The sequence below is a fragment of the Lagenorhynchus albirostris genome, chromosome 12 (genome assembly GCF_949774975.1).
Source record: "Lagenorhynchus albirostris chromosome 12, mLagAlb1.1, whole genome shotgun sequence".
In the NCBI taxonomy this organism is placed as follows: Eukaryota; Metazoa; Chordata; class Mammalia; order Artiodactyla; family Delphinidae; genus Lagenorhynchus; species Lagenorhynchus albirostris.
The window spans coordinates 78934776-78955695 of record NC_083106.1 but is presented as its reverse complement, the minus strand read 5'-3'; the positions used below and the strand labels follow the sequence as shown (position 1 = coordinate 78955695).

The 20920-nt window shown below is 43.8% G+C and overlaps 1 protein-coding gene across 5 annotated transcripts in view; it reads left to right on the top strand.

Moving 5' to 3' along the window:
- KCNQ5 (potassium voltage-gated channel subfamily Q member 5) overlaps window positions 1–20920 on the top strand; it is a 583808-nt gene that overhangs the window by 374252 nt on the left and 188636 nt on the right. For all 5 annotated transcript variants that reach the window (XM_060168259.1, XM_060168258.1, XM_060168257.1 and 2 more), the window contains exon 2: window positions 6885–6975. In XM_060168259.1, the coding sequence (XP_060024242.1) occupies window positions 6885–6975 (91 nt within the window). The remainder of the gene's footprint in view (window positions 1–6884; window positions 6976–20920) is intronic.

The following is a 20920-nucleotide window of genomic DNA, read 5'->3' as shown; positions in this document are numbered from 1 at the left end:
GGGGGCAGCCGGTGGGTCGTCTGTGGGTCATCATTCACAATGCACCTGTGAGGTCTTGCCTCAAATACGCACTCTATTAAGATTTCTCTGGTGGTCCAGTGGTTAGGACTGTGCGCTTTCACTGCCAAGGGCCCGGGTTCAATCCCTGGTTGGGGAACCAAGATCCCGCAAGCCACAGGCTCAGCCAAAAAAAAAAAAACAAAAACAAAAAAATACACATTCTATCAAAGCAATACTGAAAAATGTATGAGAAGTCAGAGCTGGGGTTGAATTTCCTTGGGAAGTTATTTCTGAAGAGTTGTTTTCTTTAAAAACTTCCTATCTACTTCCTGTTAGTCTTCTTTATTTTAATCCCATGATTCCAATCCATTTAAGACATTTGAGATCTCCCCTCCCCCAGAGTTTTCCGACCAGTTGACTCACGTGGACAGTTACACCTGGGAAGCGCATTGTCCCCCAAAAGACTCGCCAAGAGCACCTTCTACGTGGGACTGTGTGGTTACGGCAGCCCACAAAGCCCGTGCTGTGAGTCTGCTTGGCAGCTGAGCTCAGCTCGCTGAGAGCCCGCGGGCGGCTTCAGCCCTGCGTCTCCCTTCTCCACGGCATAGGTCACAGTGGCTCCTGCAGGGTGGGTGTGTGTGTGTGTGTGTGTGTGTGTGTGTCGTTGCGTAACTTGCTTTATTTTCATATCACTTTAATTGTTGCAAAATGAACCCCTGCTCGAAGCATGACCTTGGCTTCCCAAGTCATGGACGTCATCTGTTGCACAAGCCCCCATGATATTTCCAAGTAGACCTTTCTACCAAAGTAAATCTGGCAAATTGGTTCTTAATTAGCCCACAAAAGCTGATGGTAGTTTTTTTTGTTTGTTTGTTTGTTTTTGCGGTACGGGCCTCTCACCATTGTGGCCTCTCCTGTTGCGGAGCACAGGCTCCGGACGCGTAGGCTCAGCGGCCATGGCTCACGGGCCCAGCCGCTCTGCGGCATGTGGGATCTTCCCAGACCGGGGCACGAACCCGTGTCCCCTGATCGGCAGGCGGACTCTCAACCACTGCGCCACCAGGGAAGCCCTGATGGTAGTTTTCTGGAATAAACATAGAAGGTTTTGAACTGATAGTATTTTGCATCATAAATGCCCTTCTTCTCCTCTTAGAATAATCTCTGCTTTCTAAAGGACGAAAGGTCTACATCAAAGTGAATTTCCTCAGAAATGAAATATAAATGATTGCTTCAGGCAAAATAAAAGCCAGTAGCTCTTACAGAATAATTTTGCAGGAATACAGATTTTATGATATCTCAGGATTAATGTATAAAAGAAAGAATATTCATATTTTTTCAAAATTATTTTAAAACCTACCTCTAGGGGGAAGATAAACAATTAGGATTAAATATACGGAAATAAATATCTAAAATGCTCTAGGATCGGAAAAAAAAAAACAAAACCTTACCTAAGTTGGTGACCTCCACCAAATGGGCCATTTTGCAGCTCCCAGCCCCTGGCCTCCTCAGATATCTCCCACCACAGGCTTCTAATTTTTTGTGAGCCATGGACCCATCATCAGTCTGTAAAGCCTGTGAACCATTCCTCAGCATAATGTTTTTAAATGCATAAAATACAGGAGATTACAAAAGGAAAAAATTATATTGAAATGCTATTGTTAAAATATTTTAAAAGTTTCTGATATAGTAATACATGTGCTTCTTTATTAATGCGTTAAAAAAACAACTCCCAGCAGTGGGTCTAAGAACTACCATAATCTTGCAACAGTGATGTGGCAAAATCAATATTTAAGATGAAACAAACTGTTTCATCTACAGCTGTAAAATGGTATATGAAAATATCGGTGATTTCTCAGAGTGACAGAGTCATGCGTCCTGCTGACGCCATCATGGTTTTTGCCATGGTTCGTGACAAAGACGTAATTTTTCCCCATCCACTTTCACAGCCCCTCAAAATTCTATCTGCAGACCTCTTGGAGGCCCGTGGGCCCTGGATTAAGACACCCCTTGTCCAGTGATTGTTGCCTCTGCTCCCACTTCTGTTCAGCCCACAGACAGGTGGAGAGGGGGCATTGAGAGCATGCACACAGGTGTGGGCCCCTCAGGAGCAGGGAGATCAGCAGAGCCACACTCAGACCCAGCGGTGCAGGCTGTCCCCTCAGAGATGACGCTGTCAGCCAAGTGCTTCTCCAGCCAGGGAGTCTGTCTCTGACAGGGCCACCAAGAGCCACTTCACAGCAGCGTGAGTCCGTCCTTCTCCATGGTGTCACTCTCCAAGATGAGGAAGTGTCCCCAGATATCCTTTGTGCCACTTACCCAAACCTTCTGTGCTCCGTCTGCACTTTCTTCTGTGTTCGGTCTACACATTCACTTCCTCCAGGAGAAAAGCACTTCCATATTCCAGCCAGACTTTGCGCCCAAGTTTCAGACGCACAATTCCACGTGGATGTCCAAGACTGGATTTGTCCTCTTCTCCTCAGAATCGGTTTTTCCTCCTCACTCTCCTGACTTTTCCTCTCCTGGCTTGTTAAGAGCATCACCAGTAACTATGGACAGACACCTCAGACTTCTCAGCACCCCCTCCCTTCCCAGCCTCTACCCCTGAGCCCAAGAGTTACCAAGTCAGGAAGCTCCTGTGTTCACAGCATCCAGTCTGCCTCTGTGTCCTACCCTCATTTCTGCCAGTGAGTTCACAACGTAACCTGGTCACCATCACTCCCAACCCTGCTTCTCAGGTACTCAGAGACATCCTAACACACACGCCTGCCGACTTATTTTCCCGCAGAGCAACTCTGATGATATTAGCTTCCTGTTCAAAAATGTTCAGTGGTTCCCACTGTCTCCTGAACTAAGGACAGACCCTGACTTACCCACCATGGCCCCAGACTCCCAATTCAGCCACCTGTCTCATCCTGTGCTACAGTTAAGCTCGATAACTTTTTGTTCCATGAAACAGGGAGCAAATACTTTATCTCATTCATATTCTGCCGTGTTGCCTTTCTCCTGTGATACCCTCTTTCTGGAATGTGTTTCTCCAGAAACTTCTCTTGTTGAAACCCAACCGTTCCTTCAAAGACCAGCTCCAGCAACACCCATATTTGGAGATTGTCTTGATGTGCTTCCATGATTCCCAACTGAAGAGAACCCCTCCCCACTTTCAGGCAGTGGGGCATTTCTCCTAGCACGTCTGTCTCTACCCTTTGTGATGACCCTGTGTGTTCACCTCACACACAGCACTGGTTCCTTACAGGTAGGGGCTGCTTTGATTTACGCTCATCCCTCAGTTGTGCTTGGCATGACATCTTTTGCGGACATGTTTTCAGTGGAACCAAGATGATTCCTATGCAAAAAATGAACTTGCAGGAATGACCTGCCTTACGTTTTTCATGAACCACCAGAGGATAAGCTAGCTAGCAGGTGTTCACTCACTCTACCCTGTTGATTACTTAGTGAATTTTGGTGACACTGTACTTGCACCTGGCCTTCACCCACACGGGTGAATGGCCTCTAGAGTGTCCTTCTCCCCAGCCACCCAGCCATTGTGCTGACCAACTCCTCCTGGGCCTTCAGGGCTCATTTTGGTCCATATGTGCTTCAGGAAGTCTTCCCAAACCCCAAGTTGGGCTTCGTGGACATTCCACCTGTGCAGTCCTATGGAACCCAGAACTTTGAAAGGTGCCACACTTGGTGTCATGCTCTGCTGTCATCATCTTGAAATTCTTAATACTTTTTGAACAAAGGGCCCTCACGTTTTCACTTTGCACTCAACTCCACAAGCGAAGTAACCAGTTCTGCCTAATCCCTCCCCTCTTGTGTGCTCCTGGCGTCCCCTGTACCTTCTCTGTCCTTGGAATCATCACACAGAACTTTAATTTTCTTTTTACATCTGTTTACTACCCTGTATGCCTCAACAGATCCTGAACTCTGAGAAGGCAAGAAAAGAAAATCTTATTTATTGTTATATCCCTGTGGCTCAGCCTGGTATTATATGCTTAATCAATATTTGCTGATTGGACAAGTGGATGAATGGTTGAGGAAAGGAAGGAATTCATTAATGAATGTATTTGTTCATCAAAGCCCCTCAGGCAGCCAGGGCAGTGCAGGTATTTGGCTTGCTGTAGTCAGGTGGGTCCTCATAGAAATAACAGAATTCTAGCACAGAAACTACTCTTATCAGAAAGGGGAGGGTAAGATCAGCTCAAGGAAGAAAATGGGCAAAGTAGTGACATGAAGGGAAAAGATTAAGCAACACCCAGCTGTTAATGAAGAAGCCGCTAGCAAAAGGGCTCGTGATGTAGGTCTTTTTGGGTTATTTTGTTTTTGCTTTTTGTTTTTAAATAGGATTTACTTTTTTTTTAATTAATTAATTTATTTAGGGCTGTTTGGGTCTTCGTTTCTGTGCGAGGGCTTTCTCCAATTGTGGCGAGCAGGGGCCACTCTTCATCACGGTGCACGGGCCTCTCACCATCGCAGCCTCTCTTGTTGCGGAGCACAGGCTCCAGACGTGCAGGCTCAGTAGTTGTGGCTCACGGGCCCAGTTGCTCCACGGCATGTGGGATCCTCCCAGACTAGGGCTCGAACCCGTGTCCCCTACATTAGCAGGCAGACTCTCAACCACTGTGCCACCAGGGAAGCCCCTGTAGGTCTGTTTTGAGCAAACACGGAGATCATGAGGCTGCCATTGGGATGCCCTTGGAAGAAGGTGTCTTAGTGACTGAGTCATCCCCTGCTTGCTTCTCTGAATGTTTTCTGCTGAACCTGGACTCAGGAGGCGTCTACAGATAACAGCCCCTCACTGGAGGCAAACATCTGTCACTCTTTACTTGTTGCCACGTCATCCTCCAAACTCCCTCAGTGATCCCTGGATTTCACTTTCTCGTGAGTAGTTCTGGGGTCTGTAGGTGCGCTGGAATTTGATGTCTAGTTTACAATTCCCAGTCTGCTAGGGCCAATTTAAAATATAGTCCAAACAATCCTGAATCATCAGGTACATGAGACAAAAGTATGATGAGTTGTTATTAACTCACGTACCAGGTTTTCTCCCTAGTAGAGTCCTTCCTCCTGAAGGCTTCTGCTGTTCAGAATAACCACCTCCCTCTCAGTTGGAAGAGATAGAGAAGTACCCCCAGAAGTCTTGCTGAGCCAAGAACATCGCTGCCGTCCTCCTCTGTGCTCCTCAGCGACACCATGTGGCAACTCAAGGACAACAGTGCTTGAACCCCTCTTCGTGCCAAGCAGCCAGGGATGAGTCACAATATGTTCTTAATTCTCAGTTTCCATATCTGCAAAATGGGAACAATGAGATTTCTACTGCATACATTTGAGAGGATAATGTGGATAGTGCATGTGAAAGGGGCTTAGCTCAGTATCTCGCTTATTCGAAACCTCCGAATGTGAGTAATTATCAGCATACCCACTTCGGGTTCTGTGCTGAAATAGATATAAAGAAATAAGGAATACATGGTATCAATCAGGAGTCAGCAAACTTTCCTCTAAAGGCCAGAGAGTAAATATTTCAGTCTTGTGCTTAGAGCACGAGTCTCAGTTCTGCAGTTCTTGTGTGAGCGCAGCCATAGGGAATACACGGGTGAATGGGTGTGGCTGTGTGGCTGTCTGCCAATAAAACTTTATTGGTCTTGGGCTTCCCTGGTGGAGCAGTGGTTGAGAGTCCGCCTGCCGATGCTGGGGACGCGGGTTCATGCCCCGGTCCGGGAAGATCCCACATGCCGCGGAAGAGCTGGGCCCGTGAGCCATGGCCGCTGAGCCTGCGCGTCCGGAGCCTATGCTCCGCAACGGGAGAGGCCACAACGGTGAGAGGCCCGCGTACCAAAAAAAAAAAAAAAAAAAAAAAAAACCACTTTATTGGCCAGATTTGTCCCCGGGCCATAAGTCACCAATCCCTGGCTATCAGCCCTTGGTGGTAGAAAGACGTGCAGATTCATCAGGGCAGGTCAAGAGGAGGCAGAGGCCAGCTGTACTAAAGAACACAGAGCTGATGTTTTACAGGAGATTGTAGAGTAAAAGGTGAGGGGTACGATGTGAGTAAAAGTAAGAAATGTGACTTTTAGGGAAAATAGCTCAGATATTGGGATTTTTTTTTTTTTTGAATTCCAGGATAAGTAACTTCAACTTTAAAACTGAGCCTGCCCTTTTTATTAGACGTTTACTTTGGGAACTCGGCTCCACCCCCCCACCGGACTCCAGAAGTTCCGTATTTCTAGAAATAAAAATGTCTGTAGATGGACTAGTAGAAAATGCTCTCTGTCACTGCAGCACAAGTAGGGCTGGGGGCATTTCTCTAGGGGTTTGACCGGAAGGGAATGGAAAGCACATGGGTAGCAGAGGAAGTCATTTTCTATTCTTATTATTACTATAAAGAAATGGCAGATGAGAAACCAGGAGCAACATTAGACTCTGAAAAGGAGCCAGTGGCTTAGTAAGCACTTAGAACCCTTGACAGTTCGCCAAAGCTGCCGAACGGGGGCTTGAGTCTGCTCCTTTGACAGGAGGGCAGCTACCACTTACGGTCCCGAACAGGAGAACAAATACATCCGGGCCTTTCAGGACCCCTGCTTGGAAAAGCCCTTTATAGGAAATTTGCAGATTCTTAGCTGTGGACATTTAAGTATAGCACGCAACACACACGCATACATGCACACACACATTCATCCTTCTCATCAGTAAAGTTGCAAAGGAGCCCCATTTGCACTGGACATCACATTGTATTTTGATATTCAAAATGGCTAGTCCCTTTTAGGTCTGTTATGATTTAATCAGTGCCAATTCAAATGGATCTGGTGCTTTAGCCATTAGAAATAAGAACTTAAGTCTGTCATGCTAAGGCAAGTTTCTCATCAAATTTCTCTTTTTCTGTTGTTTTACAGTTTTCTCCTTGTCTTTGGTTGCTTGATTTTGTCAGTGTTCTCCACCATCCCCGAGCACACAAAGTTGGCCTCAAGTTGCCTCTTGATTCTGGTAAGTGAAACATATGAACAAAATTGTACATAAAGTTTACATAATACAAGAATTGTCTATAATATTTATGCAATGCATTTTGTCCCACGAAAAGTTATCTCTAGAAAAAAGAGAGCTTCTGTGAAGTGTAAAAGTTTCAAAGGTCACTGAAACATTTGCCTGCCGTTTTAACCTTTAGTCAATCCCCAAGAATACATAGAAATATTCTAGATTGCTATTACTTAGCAGTATCATGTGTTATAGTTGCATCGTAAGTAGAAGGCAATACTTGGAAGCAGGTTTAATTATGTTTCTCTATGGTAATAAATTACAAGAAGAATCAGCATCTCTGAGATCTCTTACAATATTGCTAAAAGTTACAGGGTAGAGAGTGTTTTCCAATAACCACAATTTAGCAGTAACTATGTATAGTCGGCCAAGAACCATGAGCATATGGCAGGCACCTCCTAAGAAAACAGAAGGCTTCATGCTCTTTTCAGCCAGCAGACTGCATTATGAATTTTGCTGCTAATGAAGTTACCTGGTGAGAAGTTCTGCAGTTTGCTCTGTTTCCATTATGCTGTCAATCCTCAACCACAGAGAATTGCTCAGTTCATTTTAAAATGGAAAAATACCCCAAGATATTTTAGTCTGAATTATTCTGGGCCTTTTAAACTCTTATACTTTCTATTACAACTGAACTATAGCGCTGTATACTCAAATCACATCTGATTGAAAGTTTGGTTCATTTACATCCATTTTGACCCACTCACTCGGTCCCAAAAATCAAACTTGACAGTCTCAGGACTGTCTGAATGAACTATAAATTGGAACAACTCACTTTTTTCCATAAAACCTGCTTGACTAGAGAGGAAAAGAGAGAACGAGTGGGTGGGGTAAGATGGCCATGTGCCTTAATAAATAGAAATTGGTTATGCACAGCAGCGAGCATTTAATACAAGAAAAGTACTCTTACCTTGAAGGTGAGAAGTGAAGGATGTGAGCCCGTACAACCTGGGCAGCTGCTCTTTCCCCTGTGCTCGCAGAGGCTGGTTTGTGCTTAGAGTGCCAAGACTTCATCAAGTCTCTACCCTGTGACAGGGAGAAATCACTTTTGAACCTGGAACAAATCTGTCCCAATTCCTCTCCATACAAATCGTGCTCAGCGGTATATTGCTAATGTCAAGGTTACTATGTTGAAACCCAAGATAGAAAACAGATAGACCGAAGAGCCCACTGGGGATTTGTTCCATTTACAAGGTTCCATTCGGGTAGCATGTGGGCTTTTAGCCTCATGCACCCCTTTGATAACAACAAATGGTCTGAGCCAAGGTCTAAGGCAGAGCTGGCTTTGGGGTACATATACAGAACTACAGCTAGGAATTTTAGATCGAAAATATAAATCTGATTTTTAGACCTGGGAGCATGAAAAACTGGATTTACTGCATGACCAATGGTATATATTATGAGTAAATCGAGCATTAAGAATCTTGTAAAAAGGTTTCTTTTATAACCAGGTCAAGAATCCAAAATATGAGGTTTACATCCTCCAAATCTCTGAAATATAAATTCAGTCACTGCTAATGAGTTTCTAAATAATCCAGAGAAACTCACATTATTCAAAAGCCAAAAGCTGGTTAATATCATGATTTTTAAAACTTCCTGAGCAGTGGACAACTGACCAGAGTTCAGTAACTAGAGTGCATGTGAGCAGATAAAAATGTAGACGTTTTACACATCGCTCATCTTTTTTATTTTGCCATCTTTATTGAGATATAATTGACATACGATATTGTGAAATTTAAAGTGTGTAACGTGACAATTTTATATACATACGTATTGCAAAATGACTACCACAGTGAAGTTAGTTAACAGTTCATCACCTCACATGGTTGCCATTGTGTGTGTGGTGTGTGTGTGTGCATGTGTGTGTGGTGTGTGTGCGTGTGTGTGGTGAGAACTCCTAAGATCTATTCTTTTAGCAAAATGGTCAAGTGGACAGTTCAGTACTGTTAGCTATAGGCACCATGCTGCACATTAGATCCTCAGAACTCATTTGTCTTATAACTGGGAGCTTGTACACTTTGACCACCTTCACCCATTTCCTCCACCCACACCTGCACAACCACCAATCTACTGTGTTTCTGCGAGTTCAGGGGTCCCACATAAGTGAAATCATACAGTATTTGTCTTTCGCTGTCTCACTTATTTCACTAAACATAATGCCCTCAAGAGCCATCCATGTTGTCACAAATGGCTAGATTTTGTTCTTTTTATGGCTGAATATTATTCCAATGTGTGTGTGATATATATATCACATCACATCTTCTTTAACCCTTCATCTGTCAGTGGATGCTTAGATTGTCTCCATGTCTTATCTACTGTAAATAGTGCTGCTGTGAACATAGGCATGCGTGCAGCTTTTCGAATTATAGTTTTCTAGGGATGTTTGCCCAGGAGTGGGATCGCAGGATCATATGGTAGTTTTATTTTTTATATTTTGAGGAACCTCCATACTGTTCTCCATAGTGGCTGCACCAATTTACATTCCCACGAACAGTTTAGGCGGGTTCCCTTTTCTCCACATTCTGGCCAACACTTCTCTCTCACTTTTTAATAATAGCCATTCTAACAGGTGTGAGGTGATATCTTATTGTGGTACTGATTTGCGTTTCCCTGATGATTAGTGATGTTGAGTTCTTTTCATATACCTGTTGGCCATCTGTAAGTCTTCTTTTACCCCTCAGTCTTTTTTTTTTTCCTCTAATGCCCTTGTTTTTAATCAGGTCTATTGAGATACAATTTACATAGAATAAGCATCATCCATTTTAAGTGTATAGTTTCATGAGTTTCGAGAAACACATATTGTCATGTGTATTAGTTTCTTAGGGCTACTGAAACAAAAGTACCACTGTATATATCATATATATTTCATATATGTCATATATGTGATAATTATATACATCATTATGTTGAGTGAAAGAATTAGATATCATAGAGATAGTCTTGTGTTTGGCTTCTTTTACTCAACATAATAATTTTGATATTTATTTGTATATTTTTTAATTGAAGTATAGTTGATTTGCAATGTTGTGTTAGTTTCAGGTGTGCAGCAAAATGATTCAGAGATATATATATATGTATATACTTTTTCATTATGGTTTATTATAGGATATTGAGTATAGTTCCCTGTGCTATACAGTAGGACCTTGTTGTTTATCTATTTTATATATAGTAGTATGTATAGGTTAATCTCAAACTCCTAATTTATCCCTCACCCCTCCTTCCCCGTTGGTAACCATCAGTTTGTTTTTCTGTGTCTGTGAGTTTGTTTCTGTTTTGTAAATAAGTTCATTTGTATCATTTCTTAGATTTCACATATAAGCGCTATCATATGTTTCTTGTCTTTTTCTGGTTTACTTCACTTAATATGATAATCTCTAGGTCCATCCATGTTGCTGCTAATGGCATTATTTCATTCTTTTTTATGGCTGAGTAATATCCCATTGTATATATGTACCACATCTTCTTTATCCATTCATCTGTTGATGGACATTTAGGTTGCTTCCATGTCTTGGCTATTGTGTATAGTGCTGCTGTGAACATTGGGTACATGTGTCTTTTCAAAATAGAGTTTTCTCCGGATATATGCCCAGGAGTGGGATTGCTGGATCATATGGTAGCTCTATTTTTAGTTTTTTAAGGAACCTCCATAAATTGGCAGTACCAATTTACATTCCTACCAACAATGTAGGAGTATCCCTCGTCTTGAATGCCTTTAGATTTAGCAAAGTAGAAACCAGTCCTTTTATGCAAGTGAGGCCTTTGTATTAAGCAGTGTAGTAAGTGCTGCAGATGGATGGTCTCTGAAAGCCGTTGCTACATGGCTTTCTGTAGGGGGAGAGTTTGCGTATCCTCCTATTTTTGTGCTATAGTGATAAATTGTCGAGGTGTATGTTTTAAACCAAAGTGTAATCTTAAAACCTACCTAAAAATATTTGGACTGTGTTGCGGGTCTAAGGTTTTACTGATGTTACTCTTTTCATCAGTGTTTTCTCCAAAGACTGTTGTGTTTTATTTGGACAAAAAAAGATCAAGTATAGCCTTTGTTTTTTTTCTTTTTCTTATTTAGTAATAAACTGGAAAAGCATGTGTATTTTAATTCTTTTCACTATCAGTTCATATAGTTAATTATAAAAGTTCAATCAGTTGTAGAATACTGGAAAAAGCCAAGAGAAATCTTAATTATTTAGGGACTGTTGTATTTATTCTTTTACCATGTGTTTTTGAAACAGTTAATCTGATTTCAAAGTCTGTCTATCCTCTGAATTTAACCAAACAGAATACATAGAACACAATTCTGACCCTCATTGTCTTTAGTTCCCAAGATGAAGCATATCTAAAGAATTGCCATCCAATAGTAATAGGAATGGCTTTTAAATGTCTGCAGCAATTTACAGTAAAGTCACTTTTGGTCACAAATACAGCACAGGTGTAAATTTTGAAGACTTATGTGTAAATCACATATCACAGTTGCATATGTTTTCATAAGTCTGTCCATTTGGGGGTTTTTTTAAACATTTTAAAAGATATTCCCACATTCTAACTCATTCTATTTCTGGCAAGTAGAAGACACCCACGCTTCCGACAGGGAGCGCCTTTAGGCAGACCAGCCCCTGGACAAGCTTCCAGGGTACTCACCTCCTTGACACTCGCGCTTTCCACTTGTTTCCTTGAGCGCACCAGCATGTTAGGGGCAGGTGCCTCCTCACCTCCTGGGGTCCCCACGGAGTCCTCCGCTTTCTGTCCCCCACCCCAAGGGGAGACTCTCATCGTTCTCATCCAGAACTGCACTCCCCCTGCTAGTGAGTTCAGGAAACCACTTCTCTGTGTCTTGGTTTTCTCATCTGTTAAAAGTGGGTAGTAATATCTGCTACTTCATAAAGTTGTGAGGATTAAATCCCAGTGCTTAGCCCTGGGCTCAGCACAGAGAATGCATCAAATATTACAGTCACTGGCTCTTCCATATACAGTGGAACCTAATGGGGGCACAAGGGCAGTGAACCGGGGGTATTTGAAAAGGCTGCATTTGAGATCATATCGTACTTTTGTAATAGAAAACAAGTATCTCACCACAAACACTGTAAATTACGGCAGCTCTTCACACAGGCGTGTCCATCTAACCAGAAGTGACTCATTGGCACGCATTCAGTGCATGGCTCATGTGCACAATAACCTCTTATGTTGGGTGAATAAGGAAACAGATTTCTACTCTTGTAGTTTTCTGGTAAATGCATCTGATGACCATGCTCATGGCTTTCAAAGCTCTTCCCTCAGTGTCAGCTGGCTGGGTGGAGCCCTGCTGAGGGATAGCCCAGGATCTAACAGAGCGGCTTGCTCAGCTCACTCTGGGCACAGAATTTATGAACTCAAGAGGACAATGCAAAGCCGTGTGCCCAAGTGCCAGGGACAGTGAAAAGCTGGTGTTGATTTCCTAGGTTTTGTAAATTCTTCAGAACTGTAAGGGAACTAGCATTTTTTTAAGTACCTTTCACGTATCAGACTCCTTGATTTCTTTTTTTTTTTTAAACATCTTTATTAGAGTATAATTGCTTTACAATGGTATGTTAGTTTCAGCTTCACAACAAAATGAATCAGTTATATATATACATATGTTCCCATATCTCTTCCCGCTTGCGTCTCCCTCCCTCCCACCCTCCCTATCCCACCCCTCCAGGCGGTCACAAAGCACCGAGCTGATCTCCCTGTGCTATGCGGCTGCTTCCCACTAGCTATCTACCTTACGTTTGGTAGTGTATATATGTCCATGCCTCTTTATCGCTTTGTCACCGTTTACCCTTCTCCCTCCCCATAGCCTCAAGTCCATTCTCTAGTAAGTCTGTGCCAACAAACACATGAAAGAATGCTCAACATCACTAATCATTAGAGAAATGCAAATCAAAACTACAATGAGATATCATCTCACACCAGTCAGAATGGCCATCATCAAAAAATCTAGAAACAATAAATGCTGGAGAGGGTGTGGAGAAAAGGGAACCCTCTTACACTGTTGGTGGGAATGTAAATTGATACAGCCACTGTGGAGAACAGTATGGAGGTTCCTTAAAAAGCTACAAATAGAACTACCATATGACCCAGCAATCCCACTACTGGGCATATACCCTGAGAAAACCATAACTCCTTGATTTCTTATTAAAACAAAAGAAACCAAAAAAACCTTGCTATGTAAGTATTATTCCTCCCATTTTACCGTACCACGTTGTACAAGAGCCAGGCTGCGTCCCAGGCCTGGCTGCCGCCTCGCACCCTCCTGTGCCTCAGTGGAGACCGATGGGTCTCCCCAGTGTGTTTCCAGGGCTCAGGGAAGCTCTGCCGGCTGAGGCTTCCTTGTGGTTCTGTATATGCCAAGTGATGCCCGCGACCCTCTCATTTAGATTGTTAGTTTCTTTTTTTCTTTTTTTTTTTTTTTTTGCGGTACGCGGACCTCTCACCGTTGTGGCCTCTCCCGTTGCGGAGCACAGGCTCCAGACGCACAGGCTCAGCTGCCATGGCTCACAGGCCCAGCCGCTCCGCGGCATGTGGGATCCTCCCGGACCGGGGCACGAACCCGTGTCCCCTGCATCGGCAGGCGGACGCTCAACCACTGCGCCACCAGGGAAGCCCCGATTGTTAGTTTCTTTTTTCTTACAGAGTCCATCTACAAAGTTATCACAAATGGGTGTATCCCTTCACACCACTAGCAGTTCTTTGTATCAACAATTCCAGGCCTTCCCTGGTGGCGCGGTGGTTGGGAATCCGCCTGCCGATGCAGGGGACACGGGTTCGTGCCCCGGTCCGGGAAGATCCCACATGCCGCCGGAGCGGCTGGGCCCGTGAGCCATGGCCGCTGAGCCTGCGCGTCCAGAGCCTGTGCTCCGCAGCGGAAGAGGCCACAACAGTGAGAGGCCCGCGTACCTGCCCCCGCAAAAAAAAAAAATTCCAAATCTGATTTTGTAAACAATCAACAGCCCGATCTGTGGGGTAAACAGTCCCAGCTTGCTTTGTGCAGGTGAGCTGAGCACCGTGCTGGTGAAGGGAGCGCTCCTAGCTCCAGTTAAACTATTGTGGAAAGTTTTGTTTCGGTTTGTTTTGATTTCATGAGCCTGAGGTTGTATGTTTCTGCATTTCATATCCCACCTTCTTAACAGCAGTGCTGTTTTGGAGTGCATTTCCTTTGTATTGGATATCTTCTTGTCTTCCAGATTAATTTTAAAGTATTCATTTTGGCCTTTAAATGTAGATTGTCCAACATGATGATTTGTACGTATTTCCAGTGACAAATCTTCACCTGATGACTTCTCCTCTTAATGAAAATGATGTATAGCATTTGCAAAATTTTCACTGAAGGTGGTCATTTCTAAAATTGCCCGCCCACAAGAAGTAAAAGGAATGTCGTTACCAGTTTTAGCAAGAAGAGAGTATCGCAGCGTGTTTGCTCCCCTGCCCTGCTGTGTTAGAAGGGCTCCCAACCACAAGTGGATTGTGCTAAACATCTGGACGAGACTCAAACACATGGTCAGAGATCCAGGTTTTCCCAAACATCTTAGCTGTTTGGCACCTTCTGAATAGAGTTTATGCATATTTGCTGGTTTTGCTTCGTGTAGCAAAGCAAACATGGGTTTGCTGTTTCTGTGCACAATGAATCAGTTCCTGAAATGTGTACAAATCCAACTTAGGCAGATGTAATTATATCTTCAATGCACTAGTGTAGCTTGCTATTTAAAGAAAATCTGTAGTGCATTCTTTTGTTAAGTGTAGAGTCCCCCCTGAAAAGCTAATAACTACATAATTAATATGTGTTCCATGTTTGTTTTCTTTTTCTAATGTGCTTACACATGGGGTTTTGTGTTGTTGTTTTTTTTTTAATTGCTGTACACTACCTATTATGTCACACGGTATTGAAGAATTAGACAGGTTGTTAACCATTTCCCATCTGTCAGTATTGGCAGAGTGGGGAATCAGCCACAGACACATTTACCCATCCTTGCAAAGTAGAAAGGCTTGCGCATAAAATTATATGGATTTGATGTAGAAGATTACATGAGATCTTTACGTTTAAAGCTCTGGCATGAACATCGTAAGACAGGATAACAGAATGTCAGGACAAGGTTCCGTTCGAGGGTCTTCAGTCTTCCATGGGTAGGAGATGTGAAGTGATCAGAACTGAGGAATGAGCAGTGCTCCTGTCTCTTCATCACACCCCTGTAATTTCCTGCAGAAAGCGCTCACAATATCCCAACCAACACTGAAAACTGCCATTATTTTCCTTTGCTTGTCTTTCATCAAGGCAAATGCAAATAAACTTTAAAATGATTCATGGAGGCTAACGACCCTCATCAATCTGCTGATGACTGAAAAGAAGATGCAGGAGCAGTTTGCACCTACACTGAATCTTAACCGAGGGATAATAATATAGTAGGGGAGTTGCTCTGTGAAAAGTACTTCAGATTCAGAGGGAAGAGTTGTTCAAGTTGAAGATAATGGAATTATGCCTGAACAAGACCATGTCTCTATCCACAAGTAAGGAAGCGAAGAACTTCCGCACTTCTGACGTGAGCACCGGTGTCTCACCAGGTGGTCCAGTGTGTGTCACAGAACCGCTCTGCACGGTTCTGTCAGGACATGATGAACAGCCCTCAGCCAGGCCCACACTGACGCTGACCCACTGTGCCCTTTGACGCCACAAAGGCATATTCAGCCGAGAGGGAAAGAGAGCGACAAGGTGGTGGTAGAGGGTTGCTAGAAAATGATAGAGTCCAAGAGGGGTTGCAGCAGAAGGAAGAACGCCCTTCCCTTACCACCTTTCCAGGTTTAAGTAACTTCCACCGTTTGAAACCTGCTCAGACACCTGCTTCTGCCTGGAATGAACTGGCTCTTCCCTCGGCTTCCCTCAGCAGCAGCCGCTTGACGGTGAATCTCCTCCCTTCTTCATTTACTCCACAGCATTTCGGTGGCTCCCAGTGTCCGTGAGGCTTTTGGGGGGAAGCTGAGGATACGGCAATGAGCAAAGCAGGCAAAACTCTGTCGTGGTGGAATGCACATTTGTGTTGGGAAGACATAGAGTAAACAAATGAACCAGTCAAGTGTTAAAAATAAAAGTAAAGCAGGAAGGGGCTTCCCTGGTGGCGCAGTAGTTGGGAGTCCGCCTGCCGATGCAGGGGACGCAGGTTTGTGCCCCGGTCTGGGAAGATCCCACATGCCGCGGAGCGGCTGGGCCCGTGAGCCATGGCCACTGAGCCTGCGCGTCCGGAGCCTGTGCTCCGCAACGGAAGAGGCCACAACAGTGAGAGGCCCGCGTACCGCAAAAAAAAAAAAAAAAAAAAAAAAAAGTAAAACAGGAAAAAGGAATAGATAACTGGGTGTTTCCATCGTGTGTTCAGAGAGGTCCACCGGATAGCGTAGCTCCTAGCAGAGACTTCAGTGAGGTGGGGCAAACCGCCTTGCAGCGATTAGAGGAAAGAACGTACCAGGCAGATGGAGCATCCAGGGTAAAAGCCTCGGAAGGGCCAGAGGACCAGGATGATGGAGGGAGAGGAAGCCAGAGGGGGCGGAGGAAAGTGAGGCATGGCTCGGACTGTATAGCCCTGGAGCACAGGATCCAAAGCTGACTCAGCAACAGACTTCGAACAGTGGGAGCTGATGGCAAATTATCAAGAAATTTGATGAAAGAAGACGGCAAGACGGCCAGTGGTTTAATTGCACAGCATTAGTATTGAAATGTTCACAGTATCACAGATATGGCACTAAAATTAAGCCCCAATGCAGTGCCTGACTTAGAATGGACCGGAGTAGGGAGTCACTGGTGCAGCCCTCAGGGGGCAGTCGATGTCATTCCCCCCTCTCCTAATTCCCCGGGCTCCAGACCTTAATTCGCTGCAGTTTTAACTCAATTTATGTGAAGTGCCTCCTACCTTCCAGCCCCTGTGCCGGGGACTGGAGCCCCAGATATGAGTAAGGCACTGTCCTGCCCTGGAAGCAGATCTAGAGCACATTCCTGTCTACAGGCTCTGACACAGAAAAAAATGAAAAGCCTTGAAATCATGCGTTTATAGAGAATAAGTTATGAAATTAGGAGATGAAAGAAAAATGGGTTAGTTTGACATTTAATTCCCACTTTAACATATATGGACAGAGAGAATAAACCTACCTCAAGTCATTGATTTCTCATGAAAACTATGGATAAGATTACCAAAATCTATTTTCAATATAGGTACTACTGATCATGCTTATATAGGGAATTTGGGGTTGGAACTATATAAAGGCAAAGCTGGAAGTGATGGGTGGCCCCCTGTTCCTGTGCAGGCCTGTGTCACCCTCAGATGTCAAATACTGGGTTGGAATATGGGGGTCCCTGTTCCCCTGCAGGCCTACCTCATGCTCAGATATTGAATATTGGGTTGGAATGTGGGGGTCCCTGTTCCCCTGCAGGCCTACCCCATGCTCAGATATTGAATATTGGGTTGGAATATGGGGGGCCCTGTTCCCCTGCAGGCCTACCTCATGCTCAGATATTGAATATTGGGTTGGAATGTGGGGGTCCCTGTTCCCCATGCAGGCCTATATCAGGGGTCACGATTAAGGTGAAAAGACACATCATACTTCTGCAAAGTAGAGAAAAAATTGCCAAGCTGTAAATGGCAGCTTGACAAACAACATTACAGGCTGGATTCCAGGAGAGTGCTGCAGGCCTGGCTTCCTCTGGGGCTGGAAATCATAGTGAACCCACAGAACACACTGGAAAATGGAGAACAGAATGGAGACTTGCGAGTGTGGCCGGCCCTCCAGCTGCGGCTACTGGAGACCACAGGCGTGTCGGTGCTGCAAGACCTCCGCATCCGGAGAAACCCTGGACAGCCCCCTCCGGAAACAGAGCAGCGTCAACCGAGACACCCTAGGGTGAGGCCGGGAGTGGAGGAGCGCCAGCCCCGAGTGTGCAGGCAGGAGGGGGGACTCACTCTGGCCCCCACTGCCCACCCCTAACTCTCCTGAACTTCACTTCCTTAATTCACTTCCTTAAATCAAGTACAAATCGACATCAAGTGCAGCCTTCAAAGAAAAGAACAATCCCAGCCTGGCCAGAGGGCGTCCTGCACGGTGCGGGGAGTGGGGGGAGGGGGGGCGTCCTGCCTCTTTGACTTCATGGATGGTGCTAATAATGGGCGAACATGTGACCTGATGACACACCTGTGAATCTGATGGGGGCTGCAGGGTTCTGCCCCACTTGGCCAACCCATCTGTGTGTCTCTTGCAAGCTGCTTCCTGGGTCACTCGCTGGCTTTGCCCTGGGGTCCCGCACAGTGGAGCTTGCATGCTCAGGGTCACTGTAGCCGGGCAGGGATGGGCATCCCATCGCTCAGGCAGGCAAGTGTGTGACCAGGTTGGGAAGCTTGTCTGCTTGTAGAGCCCAGGAAAGAGCTCCGGGCTGCAGTCAGAAAGGGGAAACATCAGAGGGGACGTTCAGAGGACAAGTGCTTCCTCGAGTCCCCTCTGCAGCCTGAAGGATATCTTTTACCTTGAGCTGCTCATAGATTCATTCATTCATTTATTCACTCATCGAATATTCGCTAAGCACCTATCAGGGATGCTGTGAGCCAGAGGCCCTGCCCACAATACACACCAGCTGTACACTGACACTCATACCTTCCCTATCCCTGTCTGTCATAGTTCCTCAAAACCATTTTTCTACTTAAGTCAGGTGGAGAATTTCTGAGTATTATGCAAATGCAATTTGTTCTCTTTCTTCACAATTCCGTAATGCAAATTGCCTCATATGTGATGCTCAATTGGGTAATGATGTCAACGTAACAGGGAAGTGAAAGATGATTTTTCCCAAACGGCAGCGACTGAGCGTAAAGTACATCCGCCTGGCTGAACGCAGCAAGCCTGAAGGTGCGCACACCGCCATGGCGCCTTCTTTATTTTGGAAACTCACTCTGCCTTGCAAGTGCCTATGGGACGATTCTTCCCAACCTGTGCAAACGACACAAATGTAAAGCGATACATCTTTAGCACCACTGTATTTTGTGCAAACTGCTCCTCTCTACCTGTGACGTGTGATGCGGGGCCCTTGTCTCCAAACCCAGTGGCCTGCACCCTCCCGACACACCCCATCAGGCTCTCTCCACATTGATGTAGGTGACGGCCAAGATTGCTGAAGCAGCTCCCTGTTAGAACTCAACATCTCTTTTTAACTGTACTAATATCTTATTAGGATTGTTGTTTATGTTTGGTTTCTGTTTAGAAAGTTCCATAGGCTCAGAGTGGTTTGCCCTAACTCTATTTCTCTATTTTTATCATAAGCCCTGATCTTTTTACTGAGCAATCTTACCTAAAACCTGGCTTTTTATCGATGCATTTATTTATTTATTTTTAATTGAAGTAGAGTTGATTTACAATGTTGTGTTAGTTTCAAGTGTACAGCAAAGTGATTCAGATAGATAGATATTCTTCATATTCTTTTCCATTATGGTTTATTATAGGATATTGAATATAGTTCCTTGTGCTATACAGTAGGAACTTGATATTTATCTATTTTATATATAGTAGTTTGTGTCTGTTAATCCCAAATTCCCAATTTATCCCTTGCCCCTTTTCCCCTTTGTAACCATAAGTTTGTTTTCTGTCTGTGAGTCTGTTTCTGTTTTGTAAATAAGTTCATTTGTATCATTTTTCACATTCCACATATAAGTGATATCATATGGTATTTGTCTTTCTCTTTCTGACTTACTTCACCTAGTATGTTAATCTCTAGGTCCACCCATGTTGCTGCAAATGGCATTATTTCATTCTTTTTATGGCTGAGTAATACTCCATTGTATATATGTACCACATCTTCTTTATCCATTCATCTGTTGATGGACATTTAGGTTGTTTCCATGTCTTGGCTATTGTATGTAAACAGTGCTGCTATAAACATTGGGATGCATGTATCTTTTTGAATTATAGTTTTCTCCAAATATAGGCCCAGAGTGGGATTGCAAGATCATATGGTAACTCTACTTTTTAGTTTTTTTAAGGAACCTTCATACTGTTTCCACAGTAGCTGCACTAATTTACATTCTCACCAACAGTGTAGGGGGGTTGCCTTTTCTCCACACCCTCTCCAGCATTTCATCAATGCATTTCTTGCACTGTGGTAGGAAAGCTGGTATAAGTGGGTTCGAGTTTATCCATTCTGCCAGTTCAGAAGCACATGCTGCATTCTGCTCAATAATATGGGCTTTTCAAGTGAAAGGCATCAGAGCATCCTTAGGTCATAAGGATGACATGGGAGGTGTCATTCTTAGGTCAAATAAATCAGGGATAAAAACCTGTGTCAGATGATGGTTTAGTGTATTCTTCATCCAAATTTTTCTACTCTCCTTTTTTATCAAGCTATGTTAAAGAAATCTTTAAGCCTTACAAACCTTACATCCTTAGGTCATAAGGATGACATGGGAGGTGTCATTCTTAGGTCAAATAAATCAGGGATAAAAACCTGTGTCAGATGATGGTTTAGTGTATTCTTCATCTAAATTTTTCTACTCTCCTTTTTATCAAGCTATGTTAAAGAAATCTTTAAGCCTTACAAACCTATTCATCAAAGGTTCAAAATTTTTTTAATTAGCCAAAATTTTAATAATGGAAACTTTTATGCAGTTTAGATAGAAAAATAATGTTGCTGCAGGTTGAAACAAATTTTAAGACTGTTATAATAGAGCAAATTGAGAATATTTTATTTAAAATATAAGTTGATTTAATAATCGTAAACTTCATTTTTCACCTTAACTCTATGAATTTTGACATCTTCTCAATACATAAAATCTGTAACATTTGGATTACTCTGTCTTTTCCTGCTTTTAACTTAAAGTAAAATTCCAAATAATTTTCAGACTTAGAAGATGCAGTTCTTAACCTTGCCGCACAC